The sequence below is a fragment of the Enhydra lutris genome, unplaced genomic scaffold (genome assembly GCF_002288905.1).
Source record: "Enhydra lutris kenyoni isolate GAN:26980312 unplaced genomic scaffold, ASM228890v2 scaffoldscaffold38, whole genome shotgun sequence".
Lineage (NCBI taxonomy): Eukaryota > Metazoa > Chordata > Mammalia > Carnivora > Mustelidae > Enhydra > Enhydra lutris.
In genome coordinates, this window is record NW_019154122.1 from 7,996,565 (window position 1) to 8,017,553 (window position 20,989).

The 20,989-nt window shown below is 62.1% G+C and overlaps 1 protein-coding gene across 3 annotated transcripts; it reads left to right on the plus strand.

The window, feature by feature from the left end:
• Positions 1 to 344: 344 nt before the first annotated feature.
• Positions 345 to 18,775, plus strand: LOC111154726 (ATPase 13A2). 3 transcript variants are annotated; one of them, XM_022514596.1, is made up of 29 exons: positions 345 to 463; positions 7,176 to 7,270; positions 7,393 to 7,575; positions 7,875 to 7,933; positions 8,109 to 8,220; positions 8,491 to 8,570; positions 9,297 to 9,374; positions 9,525 to 9,594; positions 10,323 to 10,430; positions 10,520 to 10,586; positions 10,665 to 10,796; positions 11,300 to 11,455; positions 11,923 to 12,033; positions 12,127 to 12,173; positions 12,263 to 12,451; positions 13,378 to 13,584; positions 14,045 to 14,140; positions 14,218 to 14,377; positions 14,460 to 14,580; positions 14,775 to 14,899; positions 15,708 to 15,868; positions 15,992 to 16,108; positions 16,239 to 16,318; positions 16,521 to 16,673; positions 16,764 to 16,860; positions 17,696 to 17,919; positions 18,019 to 18,170; positions 18,306 to 18,475; positions 18,561 to 18,775. In XM_022514596.1, exons 1-29 carry the CDS (start codon positions 454 to 456, stop codon positions 18,693 to 18,695), a joined length of 3,495 nt encoding a protein of 1,164 aa, XP_022370304.1. In that variant the 5' UTR covers positions 345 to 453; the 3' UTR covers positions 18,696 to 18,775. The 3 variants fall into 3 exon arrangements, with proteins under 3 accessions (XP_022370304.1, XP_022370302.1, XP_022370303.1); XM_022514594.1 differs by having other exon boundaries at positions 346 to 463; positions 10,296 to 10,430; XM_022514595.1 differs by having other exon boundaries at positions 346 to 463; positions 8,494 to 8,570; positions 10,296 to 10,430.
• The last annotated feature ends 2,214 nt before the right edge of the window (positions 18,776 to 20,989 follow it).

Here is a 20,989-nt window from a genome sequence, read left to right on the forward strand (position 1 = left end):
TGTCTCTACGTGTCACCTGTGTGTGTGACTCTGTATGTGTGTGTGTGTGTGTGTCCGAGGGTTGCTGTCTCATAGTGTGTGTCTGTGTGTTCTTGTGTCTGAGGGATGGGAGTCGCAGTCCCTGAGCATGCCGCATCCAGGGTGTGTCTGTCGCCGGCGGGCGGTGCAGGCGGCTCGGACTACGAGTCCCGGCAGCCCGCGCGCGGGGCGGACGTGGGGCCGCAGTGGGCCGGGCGGGGCTTGGCTGCGCGCACACCCCGACTGCGGCACCTTCCCAGCCGCGCCAGCCGTCGGCTCCAGCAGGTGCCCCGGGCCCCCTCGCGCCCCCCGGACTTCCGCCCCACGCCCCAGCCTCCCGCTCCCGCCTCGCGCCCCCGCTGCGGGGCATCGCGACGCCCAGGCCGGGGCCACGGGCCGCAGCGCCGGGGCCGGCGATGAGCGCGAGGAGCCGGCATGAGCGCAGGTGAGTGCGCAGCTCGGGCCGCCCGGGCCGCCCGGGCCGCCCGGTACCGGGCGCGGTTCTTGGGCCTCCCGTCGTCGCGACACGCGCCACCCCCACCGCAGGCTCGCGGGTCAGGGGAACAACCCTTGGGGGCATCCGCGCGCTCGTCCCCGTCCCCGCCCCCGTCTGGGGGAGTGGGCACGGGGCGTTCCCAGAGAGGACGGGAGCCCCGGGTATGGCGGTGCATGGAACCGGCTCCTCCCCGCCTTCCTGCAGCCCTGGGCGCTGTGCAGGAGGGTGATTGGAGGTCCACGGGGAAGGGGCGCGGGAAGATGCCCCACGCCCACTGGACTCCTTCCCTCAGTGACAGATGTCCAGGTCCGGGAAGAGCCATGGAGGCCGCTGCATCCGCAGCCTCTGGGTAGTACTCCTCTTGAATGAATGAATGAATGAATGGGGGTTGGAGAAGCCAGGGCTCCCGGATCCCTGAGTCAGAGTGTCCCGGACGCTAATGCCACTCCTGATCTGCCTCAAGCCCCCAGAGGAAGCCTGGCAACACCCAGGTCTGAGGACCACACCCTGCATGTTGCCAGACCCTGTGTCCCGGGCCCACCCTTTTTGGAGTCTAAATCCCACGTGCTGGGAATGGAGCCCGGAGACCTCTCTTCTCCAGGAGGGTCTCATCTCCATGGCAGTCACTCAGACCCCAGACCTCAGCAAAGGGCCCACCAAAGGTTGAGCATCGTCTACAGAGGCAGACCCCTCAGTTCTGCTCTCTCCCTCCCCATCTTCCACCTCTCTCCCCCAACCCAACCCGAAGCTCAGTGTGCACCCTGGTGAGGGAGGGGGGACGGCTGAGGAGAGAGGGTCTCTGAACTCCAGACCTAAGGCTCAGGTTACTACTCACAGGTTGTTCCTCACCCCGCTAGCCTGGCAGAGGAGAGGAGCCTCTGGCTGCAGGGGGAGCACAGGCAAGGGAGGAGGCTGCCCTGCCACCCTGGGCCACTGCCAGGTCAGCTGCAGGAAGCTGGGCTTCCGCAGGAAACAAGAGGTTCTGAGATGGCTTTGACTGGAGCCCCTCCCCTCTGCCGTTGGTGGCATGGCCTCGGGGCTGTGGAGTCAGGGGAGGTTCAAGTCTAGTCTGGACCACCCGCTGCTGTGCGACCGTGGACGTATTAAGATGTGCCTCCTGGTAAATGGGATCCAAATCCATACTTTTCACGGGGTGGCTGTGAGGATGAACTGGGGAATGTGTTCATTCTGACCCACTCACTTCCAACTTCTCCGCTTTCCGGCTGTCTGACTCTGGGCCAGGTACTTGGAAGTTCCGGCAGTCTCCCCTGCTGTCGAGAGAGCTGATTATAGCCCCTCCTCCGAGGGTGACGGGTGATCAGTCCCTGTTACTCAGAAGAGCCTTGCAATTAGCGTAAAGAGGATTCTCCTTCCGCATAGCCCGCTAGGCAGCCAGCCTGAGCTGGTGTTCCTGAAAGATCAGACACGGCCCTGACCTTCCTGTGCCATCCCTGGGGACACTGAAATGTGCCTGGAGACAAACCAGCACTTCCTAGTGTTTTGACAGGGGTCATTCCGCAGGAGAGAGAGAGCGCTGAGCTTTGACCTTGCCAAGAGATTAGTTTTCCACAGACGTGACATCCTCCTTCAAGCCCCTCTTTTGTCCTTCCTCCCAAGGTGGACTTGGGAGAGCGTGCTCTCTAAGGAGGTGAGGGGTGTGTGATAGGCCGCAGGACCCTCGTCCCAGAGGGAACACTGTTGAGATCGAGGGGGAAGCAAGCAGACGAGGGTGGCACAAGGTGACCTCTGGCAGGGCCCTTCCTGAAGAGGCTCGCCCCTCAGCATCTGGCTTCTGTGAGCGAGGTGTGCAGGCGTGCACACAGTGGGGCTCATTCAGTAAATGGGTCCTGAGACCCAGCCACATGCCAGGCACTGTGGGCAGGATGGGGACGCCTGGTCCGGCCCGATGGCATGATGGCTGCTGGTGGGTGTGGCTGAGGCCACACAGACCCTTCCCAGCTGCTAGACAAGTTGGGGGCGCAACTGCTTCTCCAAGACTCAGTCTTCTCACCTGTAAAATGGGATAAATTGCAGGGTGGTTGCAGATTGGCACGACTGAAGCGACCTGCTTCCAGGGGCCCAGCATGCCATGCGGGCTTCTTCCCCATGCCCTGCCCAGCAGCAAGCCGGGGAGAAGCCACCAAGGGGAGCAGGGGCACGGCAGTGGACTTGGACAGGCTGATGGCGACATAGAGGAGAGCCTGAGAAATGGGTCAGAGCTGAGCCACACCTCTGGCAGGGAAGCCGGCAGCTGCCCGTGAAACAGGCCCAGGCCTCGGGAGCATCCGCCTCCCCCAGGGCGGCCGCCGTTCACACCTCCTCGCGTGCCAGCTGCTCAGGGGTCCGCTCCTAGTGAGGGGAAATGGAAACCCAGAAATGTTAAGGCACTTGCCTCCCAAAACACAGCTTGCCTCTAAGAGAACCAGGGGCCCAGCGAGGAAGCCGTTGAGGATGGGCGTGCCGTGGTTAGGGGCGTGGACCTGAGAACCAGGCTGCCTCGATCCAGATCCTACAACTCTCTGGCTCTGTGGCCCCTGGGCCCCCAGCTTCACCTCTCCCGGCCTCAGTTTCCTAATCTGTACAGTAGGGATACAGGTAGTACCCTCTTCATAGAGTGTGGGTGAGGAGTAAGTGAGTTGATGTATTGAAGCCCCTGGAACAGTGCCTGGCCTGTGTCAACCCCTTAGAACCCCAAGGTGCTCTTTCCCTTAAGCCATGGAGACCCCCAAGACCAGCCCTCAGGGCCAAAACACAACCCATCATGCCCTGCTCGTGGAGCGGGTCTCTGGGGCCGGTGGAGGACTCTGGAAGAAAGGACAGCTGGGACTCCACTAGCAACTGGACCACCGTAAGAGATGTCTGTGGCTTTTTGGTGGCAAGGACCTGAGAATCCAGCTCGCCAGGCTGTGTCACTTGCCCCGAAGGCCTGCTGCTCTCTCCCCCCAGGCTGGGAGCCAGAGCGAGTCACCCCCTTCCAGGTTCCCGCAGCTGGCAGAGGGCCCTCTGCTGTGTGCTGTGTGCAGGCCGCTGTCAGGAAGGGAAGGAAATGCTTCCCTGACAAGCATTCAGGTTCGGGTCTGTCGGAGCCCCAGGGAAGAAGGCTGATCTGGCCTGCCACTCCTGCTACCAGCCAGAGAACCCTGTGGTTGCAGGCTACAGGCTCTGTGTGTGTGTGTGTGTGTGTGTGTGTGTGTGTGTGTGTGTGTTTTCCCCAGGGACTGGCCTCTTCCTGGAGCTGGTGGCTCTGTTTGTTCTCTGAGTCACGGGAGAGGACTGGGAGGGCCTGCCCAGAGGTGTGGCTTGGGCTGTTGAATCATGAGTTCAGAGAAGTCTGGGGAGGTGAGGCTATGAGCCCTGGTAGCCCACTTGGGCCGTAAAGAGCAGGATCCGGCTCCCAGGTCCTGGCCCCACCATTTACTGGGTGGGGTGGGGGGTCTTTGTCTCTCTGAGCCTCGGCTCCTTCATTTGTAAAATGAGAGAAAGGAGTCCCCCTCCTCGCGTTGCTGGAGGGTTGAATGAGCTAATTCGTCTGGAGGCTGAGAGTGGGTCTTGTCACTGGGAAGTGCTTAATGGCTGTTGGCGGCTCTGATTAAGGTCATTACCATTGTAATTATGTGGAGATGTGGGGACTGTGGGGGGAGAGCGCAGACTCTGCCTGGTCTGATGGGGACAGGAGGCCCCAGTCCTCAGGCATTCCTGGGTGGTGCAGCAGAGGGATGAAACCAGCGCTGGGGTCCACCTGCCTGGACTTGCATCCCGACACGACTGTGTCCTTGCTGTGTGAGCTTGGCCAAGTTGCTTAACCTCTCTGAACCTCATTTTCTTCTATAAAAAGGAGATAATAATGGAGTTCATGCAGCAGGGTTAGTATGTTAACCGCATTTAAAAGGGCCAGGAGCAGAGCCTGCTCACAATGGGCTTTTGGAAGTGTTCTGAACGCTGCGGGGAAGCCCAAGTGTTTGGGAACAGAGCAGCTGAGGGGCTGGGGATGTTGTGACAGTGGCAGTGGCTTGGGACACTCTGGGCTTGTTGGTGGAAACTTTTAGGTCAGGGCTCTGCAGGGCCCTGGCTGGGGAGGGGAAAGGGCAGGAGCTCAGAAATCTGGTGCCTGCCCCCACCTGCCGGGCACGCCCATCCCTAAGTGAAGCCAGAGGCTCCTGTGAAGCCTGTAGGTGCCCAGCACTGCTGCCGTCGCTCCCAAAGTTCTGGGGATGGGCCCAGGCACCTGCGGGTGTCTCAGGCGGGAATAGTGAGCCCAGGTCTTCCGCAGCCCCAGCACGCTCACTGTCCGCCTGCCCTGCCAGGACCACAGCTCTGTCGTAGGGGAGACAGGAGGAAACAGAATTTCTGCAATAGAGCCTCGGTTTTCTAATCTGTACAATGGGCGTGATAGGCCTTGCCCGCAGAGGGTTTAGTAACCCTGGTACGTGCTCAGCTGGGACATAGCGGCTTCTGTCCTCTGCTCACCCCTCCTCTCTGCCCCCCTGCCCCTCCACAGTGGCTGAGCTCCTCCGTCCCCCATCCCACCTTGAGAGTGGGGGCCCCTTTCCTGGCTGCTGTCAAAGGCAGGCCTGACATCTCCTAGGTCCAGACTCGTCTTCTCAGCATCTCCTTGCTGCCAGGATTCTGCTGGGCACCGGAGTTGAACAAGGATAAGCAGCCCTGATCTGTGCCCTCTGGGTGAGGCCCGGATGCAAAAGTGGGCCTCAGAGCTCCCAGGAAGCAGATAGCTGGGTGTGTGAGGGCTGTGGAAGCTCAGGGCGCTCACCAGGCCCTGTCCACCCACACCCACACCCAGCCAGGGATAACCAGACACACAAGGGAACAAGACACTGTGAGCGAACCCCAGAACAGTCAGATAACAGACCCGTGAAGCCTTGAGCCATTGGGTCTATCAGACCAGCTTATAAAGTTGCAGTGCTTTTTTTTTTTTTTTTTTTTTTTTCATTTATATTTGAGAAAGAGAGCAAGCAAGAGCCCCGGAGCACAAGCAGGGGCACAGAAGCAGACTCCCCGCTGGGCAGGGTTCTCGGCTTCCCAGGATCAGGACCTGAGCCAAAGGCAGATGCTTAACCTCCCGAGCCACCCAGGCGCCCCCTAGCGATGCTTTTCTTCTTTTTTACTTCAAGTCTTTCCTTGGTCCGGTCAGCATTAGCAGAAATACAGAGGTCGTGGTTTTCCATCTAAAATATCCCGTGGTGGCGCACCTGGGTGGCTCAGTGGGTTAAGCCTCTGCCTTCGGCTCAGGGCATGATCTCAGGGTCCTGGGATTGAGTCCCACATCGGGCGCTCTGCTCAACGGGGAGCCTGCTCCCCTCCCCCCTGCCTGCCTCCTCTCTGCCTACTTGTGATTTCTCTCTCTGTCAAATAAATAAATAAGATCTTTTAAAAACAATAAATAAAATAACCTGTGGTCTTCCCGCTTCGTCATTCCCATAGTGTTCCTCTCCCAAGTGTAATCACAGGTGAAGACCGCTTTCCTGGCCATGACCTCATTCTAAAGCCCAGCCCCAGCAGCAAGCTGGGGTCTTCAGTCTTCAGAATCAGGCACCGCCAGGAAACATGGGGGCAGCCAGGTCCCACGGTGGTTGTGTCCCATCGCGGCCGTGGCCCCAGGATCCTCACTCAACCAGAAAGCGCCACTTTGGTTCCTGCCAGAACCTTTGTCTCACCGCGCTGCAAATACCACTGTCTTGAATAGTCTTATAGTCCCTTTCCTGCGCTCTTCTGCATCAAAGGTTTGACTGCCTTTGGTCCTGGGATCGACACCTGCAGCTTTTCAGGGCAAGGACCCAAAACACTGCAAAGACCTGTGCCAACTGCCGCTGCATTTTTCCAGTTCGCGTGTCCAACCCGCTCCTATCTGCCCCTCAGTGCTGGTCCTTGGTCTCAGCAGGTTACTTCTCAAAAGCTCTGCTCTGATGACTGTAGGCAAGACCCCATCAATGGAACATTTCTGCTGGTTTCTGGGAACATGCCAGGTTTTTTTGTTTGAGAGAGAAAGAGAGAGTGCGGTGGGGGGGAGGGCAGAGGGAGAGAGAGTCCCAAGCAGGTTCCACACCCAGCACGGAGCCCGATACAGGGCTTGATGCCACGACCCTGAGATCATGACCTGAGCCAAAATGGAGAATTGAATGCTCAATCAGCCGAGCCACCCAGGCGCCCTGCTTGTCAGTTTTAAGAAAGCGCTCTCTCTGGGGCGCCTGGGTGGCTCAGTGGGTTAAAGCCTCTGCCTTCGGCTCAGGTCATGATCCCAGGGTCCTGGGATCGAGCCCCACGTCGGGCTCTCTGCTCAGCGGGGAGCCTGCTTCCTCCTCTCTCTGCCTGCCTCTCCGCCTACTTGTGATCTCTGTCAAATAAATAAATAAAATCTTTAAAAAAAAAAAAAAAAAAGAAAGAAAGAAAGCGCTCTCTCCGAGCCTGAGAAATGGCAGGCAGTGGGGACTGTCTTTTCCCCAAATGTTACAGGTCAGATATAGCAAGCAGGACAGCAAACGTCCAAAACAGTCCCTCCAGCTCCTTCTTGACCACCGCTGCTGTGCAGAAGCCACCGCCACTTTGATAGGGGCCACAAAATGACGATGCTGATGCTAATTTTGTTTGAAGACATGAGAGAGGGAGGAGCGCCCCCCACCATGACCTCTCTCTTTTGTGCCCACAGACAGCAGCCCTCTCGTGGGCAGCACGCCCACCGGCTATGGGACCCTGACGATAGAGACATCTGTAGATCCCCTCAGCTCCTCAGTTTCATCCGTGGTAGGTGGGCCTGGAGCCCCTGCACCCCCTGGGCACCGCCCCCCCCACCTGGCCCCGCCCCACTCTTCCTCCCAGCCTTCGCCCTGCCCCGCCCCCACAGGGCCTGTCTGTCGCCCCCACAGAGGCTCAGCGGCTACTGTGGCAGTCCATGGAGGGTCATAGGCTATCACATCGTGGTCTGGATGATGGCGGGGATCCCTTTGCTGCTCTTCCGCTGGAAGCCGGTATGGGGGGTGCGGCTGCGGCTCCGGCCCTGCAACCTGGCCCGCGCAGAAACACTCGTCATCGAAATAAGAGACAAAGAGGTGAGGCGGCCTCGTGCTGGAGAGGGTGGTGCTGGGGCAGGGTCGGACAGGGTGGGGGTGGCGGGGGATCAGGCATGGAGTTGCAGCCCCATCTGCCCACTGACTTTCTGTGGGACCGCACACAGGCTGTCATCTCTGGAGCTCCACTTTCCCATCTGAGCAGTGGGCAGAAGGGGAAGAGGGTGGCTCCTAAGGGGGTCACCTATGTCGTTGATCCCTGGCAGGGGCCACCAGGTGGCAGGGTGGGATCTGGGAGGGGAGGAGTCTCCCCTAGTAGCAAGTCCAAACGTCTGTTCCAGGATAATTCGTGGCAGCTGTACACTGTGCAGGTGCAGACTGAGGCCATCAGCGAGGGCAGGTGAGAGCCCCGTCACCCCTCCCAGAAGCCCCTGCTCCCCGCTCGCCCCTGTCCACAAGCCTCCGAACAAAGGCAGCAGTGCCTCCCACCCCGGGGCAGGGGCTGAGGCTCCATGGGGTGGGGAGGTGCTGGATCAGCTTCCAGACCTCCCCAAGCTTCCCCGCACTCCTCCCAGCCTGGAGCTGCCTGCACAGGGCCCGGAGGACGGCCGGAGCCAGGTGGCAGTGGGGACAGTACCAGAGGGTGCGTGGAAGGACACTGCCCAGTTCTGCAGGAGAGAAGAGGCAGTGAGTGGACAGCTGGGTTCTGGACAAGTCCTTAACCCTCCGTGGGCCTCAGTTTCATGCTCTGTACAATGGGAGGGTGGGACACCACATTCCCCAGGCACCTCCAATTCCATTGTCCCCAATGTCCCCAGTGTCCAGGATGCTCAGCTGACCACCTTAACACACCCAAACCTCCCGGCCTCTTTCCTGTGACTCTGGCCTCTTCCCCTGCTCTGCCCCCGCCCCCGCTCCTCCTGCAGCTGCCCCCAGCCTCCTCTCTCTCCTGCCCAGCAGGGGACACTGCGGTACTACCTCTTCCGAGGGCAGCGCTATGTCTGGATCGAGAGGCAGCAGGCCTTCTGCCAAGTCAGGTAGGGGTCAGGGCTGTGGCCTGGCGTGAGCGCCCCACTCAGCCGTGCCCCTGCGACGTGAGCCAGTCACTGAGCCTCCCCAGGCCCCGGGGTCTTTGTCTGTAACCAGGGCATAGAGAGAATCCCTGCCTCCTCGGGCTTTTTTGAGGGGGAAGCACGTAAGCTTCGCCCAAAGTTTGGCTCAGCCTCAGGCCGAGGTGGAAACGCTGACTTAGACCTCAGGCTCTGGACTTGGACTGTCTGTCTGGGGGCTCGTCCCTGCTCTGCCGCCTCCCAAGTGCTTCGTAGATGGAGCTGCATCTGCAGAGGTGGGTGACAAGGGGACGTGGGGATGCACCAGCCACGTGCTTTGTGTGGCTTCTCACCCCCGGAGCCCTACGTGGCAGGTGCTGTCACCACCCCCGCGCTGCAGGTGAGGCAACAGGCACAGAGAGGTTAAGTCACCTCCAGAAGCATCGTCGTTGGAAAGAGTCCCCCCGTCACTCAGTAACAGCGATTTTTGTCACTCTTCATTATTCTTATCCTCGCTCGGTGTTCTTCTGTGGCGAGGTGGTTTGGGGCCCAATCAGAGGGGCAGGAGAAGGTTAAGCCCAGAGTCAGTGAGGGACTTGCCCCCCAACCCCAACCCAGGAGCTCAGTGGCCCAGAAGGGGCCTGGAGCCCTGAGTCCCATGGGGCAGGGAGGCAGCGTCGCCCACATGAGTTACCCGCCACCCCCCGCCCCCAGCCTGCTGGACCGCGGCCGCACCTGCAACGACGTCCACCGCTCCTGCTCCGGCCTCAGCCTCCAGGACCAAACCGTGAGGTGGGCACCACCCTGCACACGTGGCCTTCCGGTCCCCTGCCTTCTCCGGGCCTCGGTTTCCCGGGCGGTAAGATGAGGAGCTCTGTCGCCCTTGGAGGGTCCAGCTGCTGCTGCGCCCTCCATCTCTTCGTCCGGCCGCTTCTCTTACAGGAAGACCATATACGGCCCCAACGTGATCAGTGTGCCGGTCAAGTCCTATCCCCAGCTGCTGGTGGATGAGGTAGGGCTGGCCCTGGGCCTCGCCCCAGCTCTGGCCTGGCTTGGCTGTGTGACCTTGGCCGGGGGCTTGCTGTCTTAGGGTCACTTGATAGGGACTCTCCCCTCCTCCACAAGGGAGAGTCACCTCAGATCCAGCCTTATCCACCCAACCCAAGGAATTGGAGGCTGGGGTCCGGGCTGGGGCTGGGAGTGGAGGCCGGGAGGCCAGGCCACAGAGCCCGGGCCTTGCTGCCCCTGAGCCACCTTGACCCTCTGGCAGCCACACAAGTAGAGGCACTCAGTTCACATGCTAAGATCCCAAGCTTCAGAGGGGTGATGTGGCGTAGGGGACAGAGAGGAGCCAGTGATGCGGACACCCTAGAAGACACTGGGCGTCCCAGCGCTCTGAGCCAGAGGCAGACGCCCACGAGAGGGAGACTGGCTCCTGGAGTCGGGCCTGATGGGAACCCCAGGCAGCCCCTGGGGAGCTGTGTGGTTCGGGGCCGGTGACTGGAGGAGCCTTCTCTGCCTCGGTGCTCTCGTCTGTAAAATAGAGCTTGGAATTGTCATCACCACTGGATGACCCTTCGAGGACGGGCTTAGCGGGGGCCTGGCATCTACGTGCCTGTGTCCTCTGTGTCCCGGAGGCTCCAGGGATGTCTGGAGGGGCTTAGCCACCCCGGGGACGCGGGCCCTGATGCTGCCTCCCCGCCCCTCCCCCAGGCACTGAACCCCTACTATGGGTTCCAGGCCTTCAGCATCGGGCTGTGGCTGGCCGACCGCTACTACTCGTACGCCCTGTGCATCTTCCTCATCTCCACCGCGTCCATCTGCCTGGCGATCTACAAGACCAGAAAGGTGGATTGGGGCGGGGCGGGGGGTGGGGCAGGTGGGCCCCCCATGGGGCCGCCGCCTGCCACTCCCTACATGCCCTCCTTTGCCCATAGCAAAGCCAGACTCTGAGGGACATGGTGCAGCTGTCGGCGCGGGTGTGTGTATGCCGGCCCGGGGGAGGTGAGAGCAGGAGAAGGGGGGCTCGAGGAGGTGGCTGGGGGTACCCTGGGCCGTGCTGAGGGCCCCACTTGCCTGCAGAGAAGGAATGGGTGGACTGCAGCGAGCTGGTGCCCGGAGACTGTCTGGTGCTGCCCCAGGAAGGCGGGCTGGTGCCCTGTGACGCGGCCCTGGTGGCCGGCGAGTGCGTGGTCAACGAGAGCGCTCTGACAGGTCAGCGGCCCGCCGCCTCCCAGCTCCCGCCCCTGCCACCAGGCCCTTGGCCTCACAGCAGCACTTTGAGGTTTTTCTTCCCCTTTTGCTCTCCCGAGTTGCTGATCCTACACCCCTCGTGTGCTCAGGGCTTCTGAGAGGTTGAGCGCTCCTGCCCCTGCCCCTGGTGTGTTGCTTTGAGTTATAAAAATAATACTGCTTGTTATAAAATAATCCCAACAGAGTGAGAACGTCTTCCCCATGCCCCCTCCCCCGGCTGGGTGCAGGCATGCGCACCCACACTGTCAGGCTCCCCCTGGTACCCGGCTGGCACACCTCTTTCCGCATTGTCTGGCTGTGTCTCTATGTCCTTTGCCCTGAGCCTCAGTGTCCCTCTCTGTAAAATGGGGGCAGTGACTTCCGCACATATGGTTACAAGAGTTAAGTGTGCTTAACCCTTGTCTGGGTGGTAGGGAGGGGTGGCGTGGAGGCCCCTCACAGGCTTCCTACCGCATCCCTCCCAGGGGAGAGCGTCCCAGTACTAAAGACAGCCCTGCCGGAGGGACCCGTGCCCTACTGCCCAGAGACCCACCGGCGGCACACGCTCTTCTGTGGGACCCTCATCCTACAGGCACGGGCGTTCGTCGGACCCCACGTCCTGGCAGTGGTGACTCGAACAGGTGGGAGTCAGGGAAGCAGGGAGGGATGCCAGGCTCACGACCCCAGGCAGGGCAGGAGAGTCCCACCCCCCAGCTTGGGGTTGGCCGGACGACGTGGTCAGGGATGAGACCAGCAAGTGGGAGCCCAGCCCTTAGGACAGGAGTAGCCCTATACGACTGTGAGAGGTTCTTGTCACGTGGGGATGGGACCTAGTGTCCCCCAGTCTGAGTGTTTCAGCAGAAGCCACATACCTGGATTTTAAATGAAACCGCCCACTTTATAGATGGTGTCCACTCCTCTGTTTTCACTAAACCCTGTGAGGGCTGGGCAAGGTGTGTGCGCCATCACGAGTCACCCCAACCTGGATGATTTCTCATCCCAGGAGCAGTGTCTCACAGCCCCCAGGTGTGGTGGGGTAGGGCAGGGGCTGGGAGGGCCTGCCCTGACCCTTGCCCTCCCCACTCCACCCCTCCCCGGCTCCTCCCAGGGTTCTGCACAGCAAAAGGAGGTCTGGTGAGCTCCATCTTGCACCCCCGGCCCATCAACTTCAAGTTCTACAAACACAGCATGAAGTTTGTGGCTGCCCTCTCAGTCCTGGGTGAGCCGGGGGGCCCCCCTGCACTCCCTTGGCTGGCCCCACCCCCTGAAGCCCCACCTCCAAATCGGACTGAGTCCCCGGCTGTCTCCCCAGCTCTCCTCGGCACCATCTACAGCATCTTCATCCTCCACCGCAACCGGGTGAGCCTCGGGACCCCGGGGAGGGGCGGGGACCTCCGGTGGGGACCTGGGCTGGCCTGGCCCTTGGTGCTCACCTTGCCTCCTGCCAGATGCCGCTGAATGAGATCGTGATCCGGGCACTGGACCTGGTGACGGTGGTGGTGCCCCCCGCCCTGCCGGCCGCCATGACCGTGTGCACACTCTACGCGCAGAGCCGGCTCCGGAGTCAGGGCATCTTCTGTATCCACCCGCTGCGCATCAACCTGGGGGGCAAGCTCCAGCTGGTGTGTTTTGACAAGGTGGGGGCCGCAGGGCGGGGGCCACGACTCTACCACGACCAGGTCCCTGCACCTGTATACCTCGGTTGGGAGCCTTGACCGAGGGCCAGCTCAGTGCCACATCCTGTCCTGGGACGGAAATGCTCAGAGACCCCGCCCCCTGCCCCCTCCAAAGCATGTCCGGCTCAGGGTCTGGCAGACAAAGCCCAGACCGTCTGAGGTCATTTAGTCGCTCCCTGGGGCTTCTCTCAGCACTGAGATCCAGCAGAGACCCCCAGGGTGATGTCCCCCCACCAGAATGAGTGACTTGGGGGGCATAGGGAGCTGCAGGTGGTGATGGGTTTGGGGAAGGAAGTGAACAGGGTCTCCCTTTAGGACATGACATCAAGGAAGGCTCCTTGTGACCTCGGGGCAGGGGTGGGGGGCGGTCCCTGGAGACATGAGGCAGGGGAGGCAGGGGCCGGGGAGCAGTCAGCCTGGCTCCTTGGAGGAACAGACCTGGGGCACGGCGAGCAGGGGGTAAGGGGCCAGGCCGAGGCAGCTGGGGCCCTGGTCAGGCAGAGGCTGGTGAGCCCCGTTGAGTTCGGACCTTAATGATTCTGAGGGCACTGGGGGCCACAGGGAGTTTTGAAACAGTGTGGCCAGGCCTCCTTCCTGGCTTCCCATCAAACAAGTGATGGGGGGTGGTAACAGAGTGGTCATGGGTGGGAGCCCAGAGCAGGGGCCTCCTGACCCTGCTATAGGGGGCAGAAGACTTCCTGGAGGCAGTGGTGCCAGACAGGAGGCGGGGGTTGGGGAGGGCCACCCTGGCAGAGGGACCGCTTCTGGCTCCTGCGCGGGCTGCCGGGCTTCCCCCGGCCCCCACCTGGCCTGGGGTGGGGGTGCCCCACGCAGGCACACACAGCTCCTCCCGGACTCATCACTGGCCCGTCCCTTGCCCCCTGCAGACGGGCACCCTCACAGAGGACGGCTTGGATGTGATGGGTGTGGTGCCCCTGAAAGGGCAGGCGTTCCTGCCTCTGGTGCCAGAGCCCCGCCGCCTGCCCGTGGGGCCCCTGCTCCGAGCGCTGGCCACCTGCCATGCCCTCAGCCGGCTCCAGGACACCCCCGTGGGCGACCCCATGGACCTCAAGATGGTGGAATCGACTGGCTGGGTGAGGAGGCCGAGCAGGTCAGCCCCCGGCTCTGGGCAGCTGGGCTCTCACTGGCCCCGCCTGGTCTTCATGCCGGGACATTGGGTGGCATCATTGTGCCACCATCATTAACAACAATGGCCCGGGTCACGTGGGAGCCCCCACTTGGTGCCAGCGCTCTGCGGCGCAGGCCTTGGCTCGCGCTCCCCTGGAGCCCTGGAGGGAAGCTTCCAAACCTGCCCCAGAGGGAGGAAGCGGAGGCTGAGGGAGAGTCGGAGTAACTTGTCCAAGGTCCCCCTGCAGCTTGTGAGCGGCAAAGCCAGGGTTTGAACTGGGGTCCTTCCGACTCCACAGCCCGTGACTTCCGCTCTCCCACAAAAGAAGGCTTCCAGGAGGCTAACTTGAGTCTCCCGCCGCCTCCCTCGGTGGGCCCAGCCACTGCCATCCTGGTGGAGGCCAACCTTCTCTGCCCGCCTCCCAGGTGCTGGAGGAGGGGCCGGCTGCCGACTCGGCCTTTGGGACACAAGTCTTGGCGGTGATGAGACCCCCACTCCAGGAGCCCCAGCTGCAGGGCGTGGTGAGTCATGGTGGGGTGTGGGGTGGGAGGGGCGGGCTCCCTGCGCCGGCCCTTCAGCTGCCCCCTCATCTCTGCAGGAGGAGCCCCCAGTACCCGTCAGCATCCTCAGCCGCTTCCCCTTCTCATCAGCTCTGCAGCGCATGAACGTGGTGGTGGCGTGGCCGGGAGCCGCGCAGCCCGAGACCTACGTCAAGGGCTCCCCTGAGCTGGTGGCGGGCCTCTGCAAGCCCGAGACAGGTGAAGGGGGCAGGCCGCCGCGGCCCAGAATGGGGTGAGCCCCCAGCTCCTTGTCCCGGTGACACCTGCCTCTCCCCGGCAGTGCCCCCGGACTTCGCCCAGAGGCTGCAGAGCTACACGGCCGCTGGCTACCGCGTGGTGGCCCTTGCCAGCAAGCCGCTGCCCGTGGCACCCAGCCTGGAGGCTGCTCAGCAGCTGACGAGGTGGGCTGACCCCGCCCCCCGGGGACTGGGCCTCTTGCCCTGGCGCGGCTGGAGCAGGGGGGGCCTCTCTGCTAGGAGCCCCTAGGGTGGCGGGGGACAAGGGTAGGGTGTTAGGGGAGAGAGCCTTGCCCAGAGGCGGGGACAGGGTCCTGAGCCACCCTGTGACCTCTGACCTGGATCCGCCCACCCTCCAGGGACACCTTGGAGCGGGAGCTGAGCCTCCTGGGGCTGCTGGTCATGAGGAACCTGCTGAAGCCACAGACCACAGCAGTCATCCAGGCTCTGCGGAGGACCCGCATCCGTACCGTTATGGTGACAGGTGCCTGTGGGCCATAGGCTGGCTTGGGAGGGCGGCATTCCCCTCCACCATCATGGACAGAGGCACCCCTTCTTTTCGGATCCCTGCCTCAGGCCAGGTCCTTTCCAGATGTCTCATGGGTCTTCACAGGATCCCTCCCAAGTGGCCTTTGTCCCTCCGCTTGATAGATAAGGACGGTGAGGCCCCGGGGAGTAGAATGACCTCTAGGCATCCCCCCAACCCCTGCCTTCATCCTCCCTATGCACCCCCCCCAACACCAACACCAAACACACACACACACACACACACACACACACACACACACACACACACACACCCCCCCCCCCCCCCCCCCCCGTGCTAAGCAGCCTGGGGTCCAGCCTCTTGCCTGTGATGACGTAGCTTCTTTGGGTTCCAGTGCCCCCTGTAGGAAATGGGGGGAATTATGTCACCCTGGAAAGTGGTGACAGTTTTATGGAGCAAGAAAAAGATTCTAGCTACGGTGACGCTGAGGCGCCTGGTAGGTCTGTGTCTTTCTCCTTGTCCTCCCCACTCTTGAGTGCATGCACACACTTTCCAGAAAGTCTTGCAGCACTAAGTAGGATATGTGGGTCATTAGCCCTGATCTCCACTTTCTCCTAAGTCCTTCAGTGCCTGGTTTTAGAGGTGATGAAGGTAGGTTCAGAGCCATTGATGAACCTGCCTGAGCTCACCCAGCCAGTCACGGCAGACAGCATGTCCGGCCTCAGTTTTCCCATCTTTAAGTGTCAGGGTGAGGACGGCCCTCCAGGACAGCAGTTGGGCCCTGACCTTGCCCCCACGCTCCTAGGGGACAACCTGCAGACAGCAGTCACGGTGGCCCAGGGCTGCGGCATGGTGGGCCCCCGGGAGCATCTGGTCATCATCCACGCCACCCCCCCTGAGCGAGGCCAGCCTGCCTCCCTCGAGCTCCTGCCGTTGGAATCCTCCGCAGCTGTGAACGGGGCTAAGGTGAGGCCGAGCTGGGGTTCCAGCCACACACCCCACTGACGACCCCGCCCTGTGCTACCTGACCCCGGCCCCAGTGCTCCGGTGCGGGCAGGGGAAGCTGAGCTGAGCTTCCTGGGCCCCCAGGATCCTGATCAGGCCGCCAGCTACACCATGGAGCCGGACCCCCGATCCAGCCACCTGGCCCTCAGCGGGTCCACCTTTGGTGTCCTTATGAAGCACTTCCCCAAGCTGCTGCCCAAGGTAGGGCTGCCCCCTGCCCCCGGCCGAGCACCCCTGGTCGTCCTAAGCCTCCCCGTGTTCCGCCCCCTCCTCACAGCTCCCACCCCCACGTGGCAGCTGCCTCAGCCTCTCCCTCCTCCCGTGCTCTCAGGTCCTTGTCCAGGGCACAGTCTTTGCCCGCATGGCTCCGGAGCAGAAGACGGAGCTGGTGTGTGAGCTCCAGAAACTCCAGTGCGTACCAGTAGGTGGGAGGGTGGGCTAGCGGGCCCAGCTGGGGGGATAGGGATGGGGGTGGGGGTGCGCGAGCCCCCATGTCCCACCGCAGGCTTCAGGAGTCATCGTCACCCCCAGGAGAACCCCAGCAGGCTCTCCCGGGGCCCCTGCGACATTCCGGGCACCAGGCAGGCTCCAGACAGGCCCCCGCTCTGTGCAGGTACTGCGTGGGCATGTGCGGGGACGGTGCCAACGACTGCGGGGCCCTGAAGGCGGCGGACGTGGGCATCTCGCTGTCCCAGGCTGAGGCCTCGGTAGTCTCGCCCTTCACCTCGAGCATGGCCAGCATCGAGTGTGTGCCCATGGTCATCAGGTGAGGTGGGCAGGGGTCAGCGGGGGGTGGGGGTGCCCTCGGGGCCCGTCAGCCAGCCTGGGCCCGCTAACACCGCAACCCTACACCCAGGGAAGGCCGGTGTTCCCTCGACACCTCGTTCAGCGTCTTCAAGTACATGGCTCTGTACAGCCTGACCCAGTTCATCTCCGTCCTGATCCTCTACACGGTGAGTGGGGCAGAGCCCGCTGCCTGGAGCAGGCCCAGAGACGGGACACTCAGCCCTGTGCCTAGGAGCCCAGCAGCTTCTGGAATGGATGGTGTGGCCCCAGATCCCACTCTGCCACGTTCTAGCCGCGTGGCTTGGACAATTCCTGAGCCTGGGGTGGTGGCACAGAGTAGGTCCTCAGAAACAGGGACAGCTCTCCTATGCTAACGTGTCATCCCTGTCCTCAGGAGCTCTTGTCTGCAGGGGAGACCGAGACAGAGCCCAAGCAGGGACGGAGGCAGGAGTTGGACAGAGCCAGGGCCGCTGCTCCTATCCCACTGTTCCGTTTCCCCACTCGCCCTGGTCCAGAATTGGTCCTGCCCATCACGCCTACTCAGAGAGTATCTCCCCAGCTTTGCTCTTGAGCGCACGTGGCTTGGCCCCACGGAAAGTAGGAGACATGGGAGGGTGGGGGGCAATGCAGATCTCCAGCTGGCTGGCATCTGTCCCTGCCTCCACCAAGAACTGTGTCCTCTGGTGACCAGAGGCCCCGCAAGGCAGAGCCTGAGCACCCCTCCCACTGGGAGCTTCCTGTGGACAGGAGGAACTGACCCCATTAGGTTTAGGTGTCCAAAGGGTCAGCAAGAATGCCTTCTCCCTCATGCTGGAAGGGGGCTCCTGAAGCCAGCACGGGGTCTCCCCATCAGACTCAGATTTCCCCAGAAGCAGGAGGGCGCTGCCCACCCCGCCCCTGGTTGGGCTGCTGGTCAGGAATCCGGCCTTCCCCATCAGGCTCCCGAGGGCAGGGCCGGTGCCTCCCTGCCATCTTCCTGTGCCCTCCCTCCCCTGCCGGCAGATCAACACCAACCTGGGGGATGTGCAGTTCCTGGCCATCGACCTGGTCATCACCACCACGGTGGCCGTGCTCATGAGCCGCACGGGGCCAGCGCTGGCACTGGGACGGGCGCGGCCACCCGGGGCCCTGCTCAGCATCCCTGTGCTAAGCAGCCTGCTGCTGCAGGTGGCCCTGGTGGCCGGCGTGCAGCTGGGGGGCTACTTCCTGACTGTGGCCCAGCCCTGGTGAGTAGGGAGCCCGGCTCCCAGATCCCCCGCCCCCCGCCCCATCCCCTGCGCATGCGCTCCCTGAGCCCCCATCTTCGCACTGAACCCCCCACCCAGGTTTGTGCCTCTGAACCAGACCGTGCCCGCGCCAGACAACCTGCCCAACTACGAGAACACAGTGGTCTTCTCTCTGTCCGGCTTCCAGTACCTCATCCTGGCTGCGGCCGTGTCCAAGGGGGCACCCTTCCGCCGGCCGCTCTACACCAACGGTGCCTCCGCGAGGCTGGGCCGGTGTGGGTGGGGGAGGGACGGGCTGGGGTGGCCTGGGGTGGGGGACTCTCCCCTCCGGACGTGCGTGGGAGGGGGCAAGGGCCCCCCAGCCTGATGTGCACCCTCACCCGCAGTGCCCTTCCTGGTGGCCCTGGCGCTCTTGGCCTCCATCCTGGTGGGCCTCCTCCTGGTCCCTGGCCTCCTGCAAGGTCCGCTGGCGCTGAGGAACATCGCCGACACCTGCTTCAAGCTGCTGCTGCTGGGCCTGGTGGCCTTCAACTTCGTGGGGGCCTTCATGCTGGAGGTGGGGCTCAGCCTGGGTTGGGGAAGGAGGGGGGTTTCGGGGGTGGGCCACAGCCGCCCCTCTGCACCCTCGATGTCGTCCGCAGAGCGTGCTGGACCAGTGCCTCCCGGCCTGCCTGCGGCGGCTCCAGCCCAAAAGGGTCTCGAAGAAGCGTTTCAAGCAGCTGGAGCGGGAGCTGGCCGAGCAGCCCTGGCCGCCGCCCGCCGGGCCGGTGAGGTAGTGCAGGCCTCTCGGCCCCCGGACACTGGACTTCCCTGCCTCTGAGCCACCACCCGGGATGCATATCCAGAGACGCCCCCGCCATCACTCCTGCGGCCCGGAGGTTGGCAGACGTCATCCTCCTGCCCCTAGTCTGCCCGGCCCAGCCTGACCTGCCATCCGCTGGGGAAATGCTGTTGTTGTCCCCCACTTCAGACGTCCCGTGTAGAGACGACAGCCACCAGCCTCCCTCGGGGCCGCTGTCGGTGTAGCAAATAAAAGTCAAAATATTTTCCTGGTGCAGCCTGTCTCCCACGTGGTGCCACGGACCGGGTGTCTGGTGTGGGGGGGCCCCGGTGCGTGTCTGCTCCCGGCACCCCTGACTTTTCAGATCATTTTGGGCGACCCCCTTCTCGGGGCCTCCGTGTGTTCATCGGACAGTCCTGGTGTTTGCGGGTTGAGCACATGCCTGGTGCCCCGTTAATCACCTTGTGTGTGGCGTCTTTCAGTCCTCACCACTAAAGCATCAGTCTCATCCCCATTTTACAGATACAGAAACTGAGGCTTAGAGGTCACACACTTAGAGGTGGAGCCAGATTACTTGGACTCCAGCATCACACTCCTCCATCCTGTGGGTCAGCAAGAGAAGGGCCATGCCTCCCACAAGTGCCAGCGCCTCCGAGGCTTTTAATGGGACTGTTCCCTTCTGCCCCCGCCCCACACCCCAGATCCCGGGACAAGTTTGTGGTCCGATTCCTCTCTTGGATGAATATCCAGGCTCTGAGCCCACATCTCCCAACCCGAACCACGTGCCCTGTCCCCCGGGGAAGGGTGGGTGCTTCTGACCTCATCCCACCCGTGGGACGCTGTCCAAGCCCTGCTCCGGAGAGGCAACTCGGTCATCTGGCCCGTCAGTGCAGGCAGGGCCAGAGAGAGCAGGAAAGAAAGACTGCTTCCTGCCCTGCGGACACCCTCGCCGACCTTATCTCCGGAAGTCCTGGTGCCAAACCTGGCCTGTCCTCGCAGGAGCTCGGTCAATGTGGAATCAACCCGCAGAGAAGGGATGTGAGGTGTGAGAAAGCAATTTACAGTACGAGGCGTGTCCGCAGACGTGCGCCGAGCACAGCGGTGTCAATCATCAGCAGTTCAGGCTCGTAGGTGCTGGGCAGGGGGAGGCTGGAGGACACCCGGAGAGGCCTGGGTTTGAATCCCTGCTCTACCCTGAGCCGATTTAGTCACGCATTTATTGGACAGTCATGGCCGGGTACAGGTGCTAGCACAGTAGACGAGAGACTTGGTCTCTGCCCGTGGACAGCGTGTAACCTGGTGGGAGAGGCCAGCAGGGAAGGAGTGAGCCTCCAGGGTCGTCACGAGAAGAGTACCCACACCCACTGCCCCCTCCTCGCATAGCTGCCACCTCTGCTTGGATCCTTAGGGCCAGGGGAGGGGGGAAAAGCAGCAGAGAGGATCTGGGGACCAGGACACGAGAGTGGGGAACTCAGGGGCCTCTGTTTCCCCCCTTTTGTTGAGTGAAGGGAACAGCCTTTCTGCAAGGTGGTTTCCCCTCCTCCCCTAGTGGGCTTGGGCCTGACAGCAGCCAAGGGCTAAGGGGGGGGGGGGGCAGGGAGATCTGTGCTGGCCCCCAGGGCCCACAGGGCTCCAGGTAACAGAAGTCCCTGCTATTCTGTAATAGACCCTGGAGAGGGGGTGGCGGATACTCATTCGTTCATTCATTCATTCATTCCTTTGACAAACCAGTGCCAGGGAACAAAGGATGCATGGGACATAGAGTTTCTCTCTAATAGGCTTCGGAATTTAAGGGACAGGCAGTTGTGGGTGCATGACTGGGGGGCAAGGAGATCCTATGTCCTCCCAGCCAGAGCTGCCACCTCAGGCCGAGGCTCCCCTGGTGAGGCAAGGCAAAGGTCTGCCCCAGAGGCAGGGGCCAGCACTGTCCCCCACCCCAGCCAGTCTGCCCCAGGAGAACTGAGGGCATATTCATTCATTCCATTAATGTTTACTGAACGGCGGCTCTGAGCCTGGCACTGTGCCTAATGAGCATAAACAAGAGATGGGCAAGAACAGACTTTATGGCTATCTTCAAGTAGCCCCCAAGCTCCCGTGGGAGAGGAGCAGAATTCAAATGGCCACGGACAAAGGGCAATGGGACAGCTATGAGTCGCAAAGCAGAAGGTGCTTAGGGGCCAAACAGGGAGAAAAAGAAGGCTCCTCTGAGGAAGGGAGGGTTAAGTCTATCCCCTGAAGGAGGGGGGACCTCGTCAGTGTTGCAGGAGGAAGAAACAGCTTGTGCAAATG

Coding starts and splice junctions, on each gene's coding strand:
- LOC111154726 (XM_022514594.1), top strand. Junction 15,869..15,991: donor CAGCTGTGAACGGGGCTAAG/GTGAGGCCGAGC, acceptor CTGGGCCCCCAG/GATCCTGATCAGGCCGCCAG. Junction 16,861..17,695: donor CCGTCCTGATCCTCTACACG/GTGAGTGGGGCA, acceptor CCCTGCCGGCAG/ATCAACACCAACCTGGGGGA.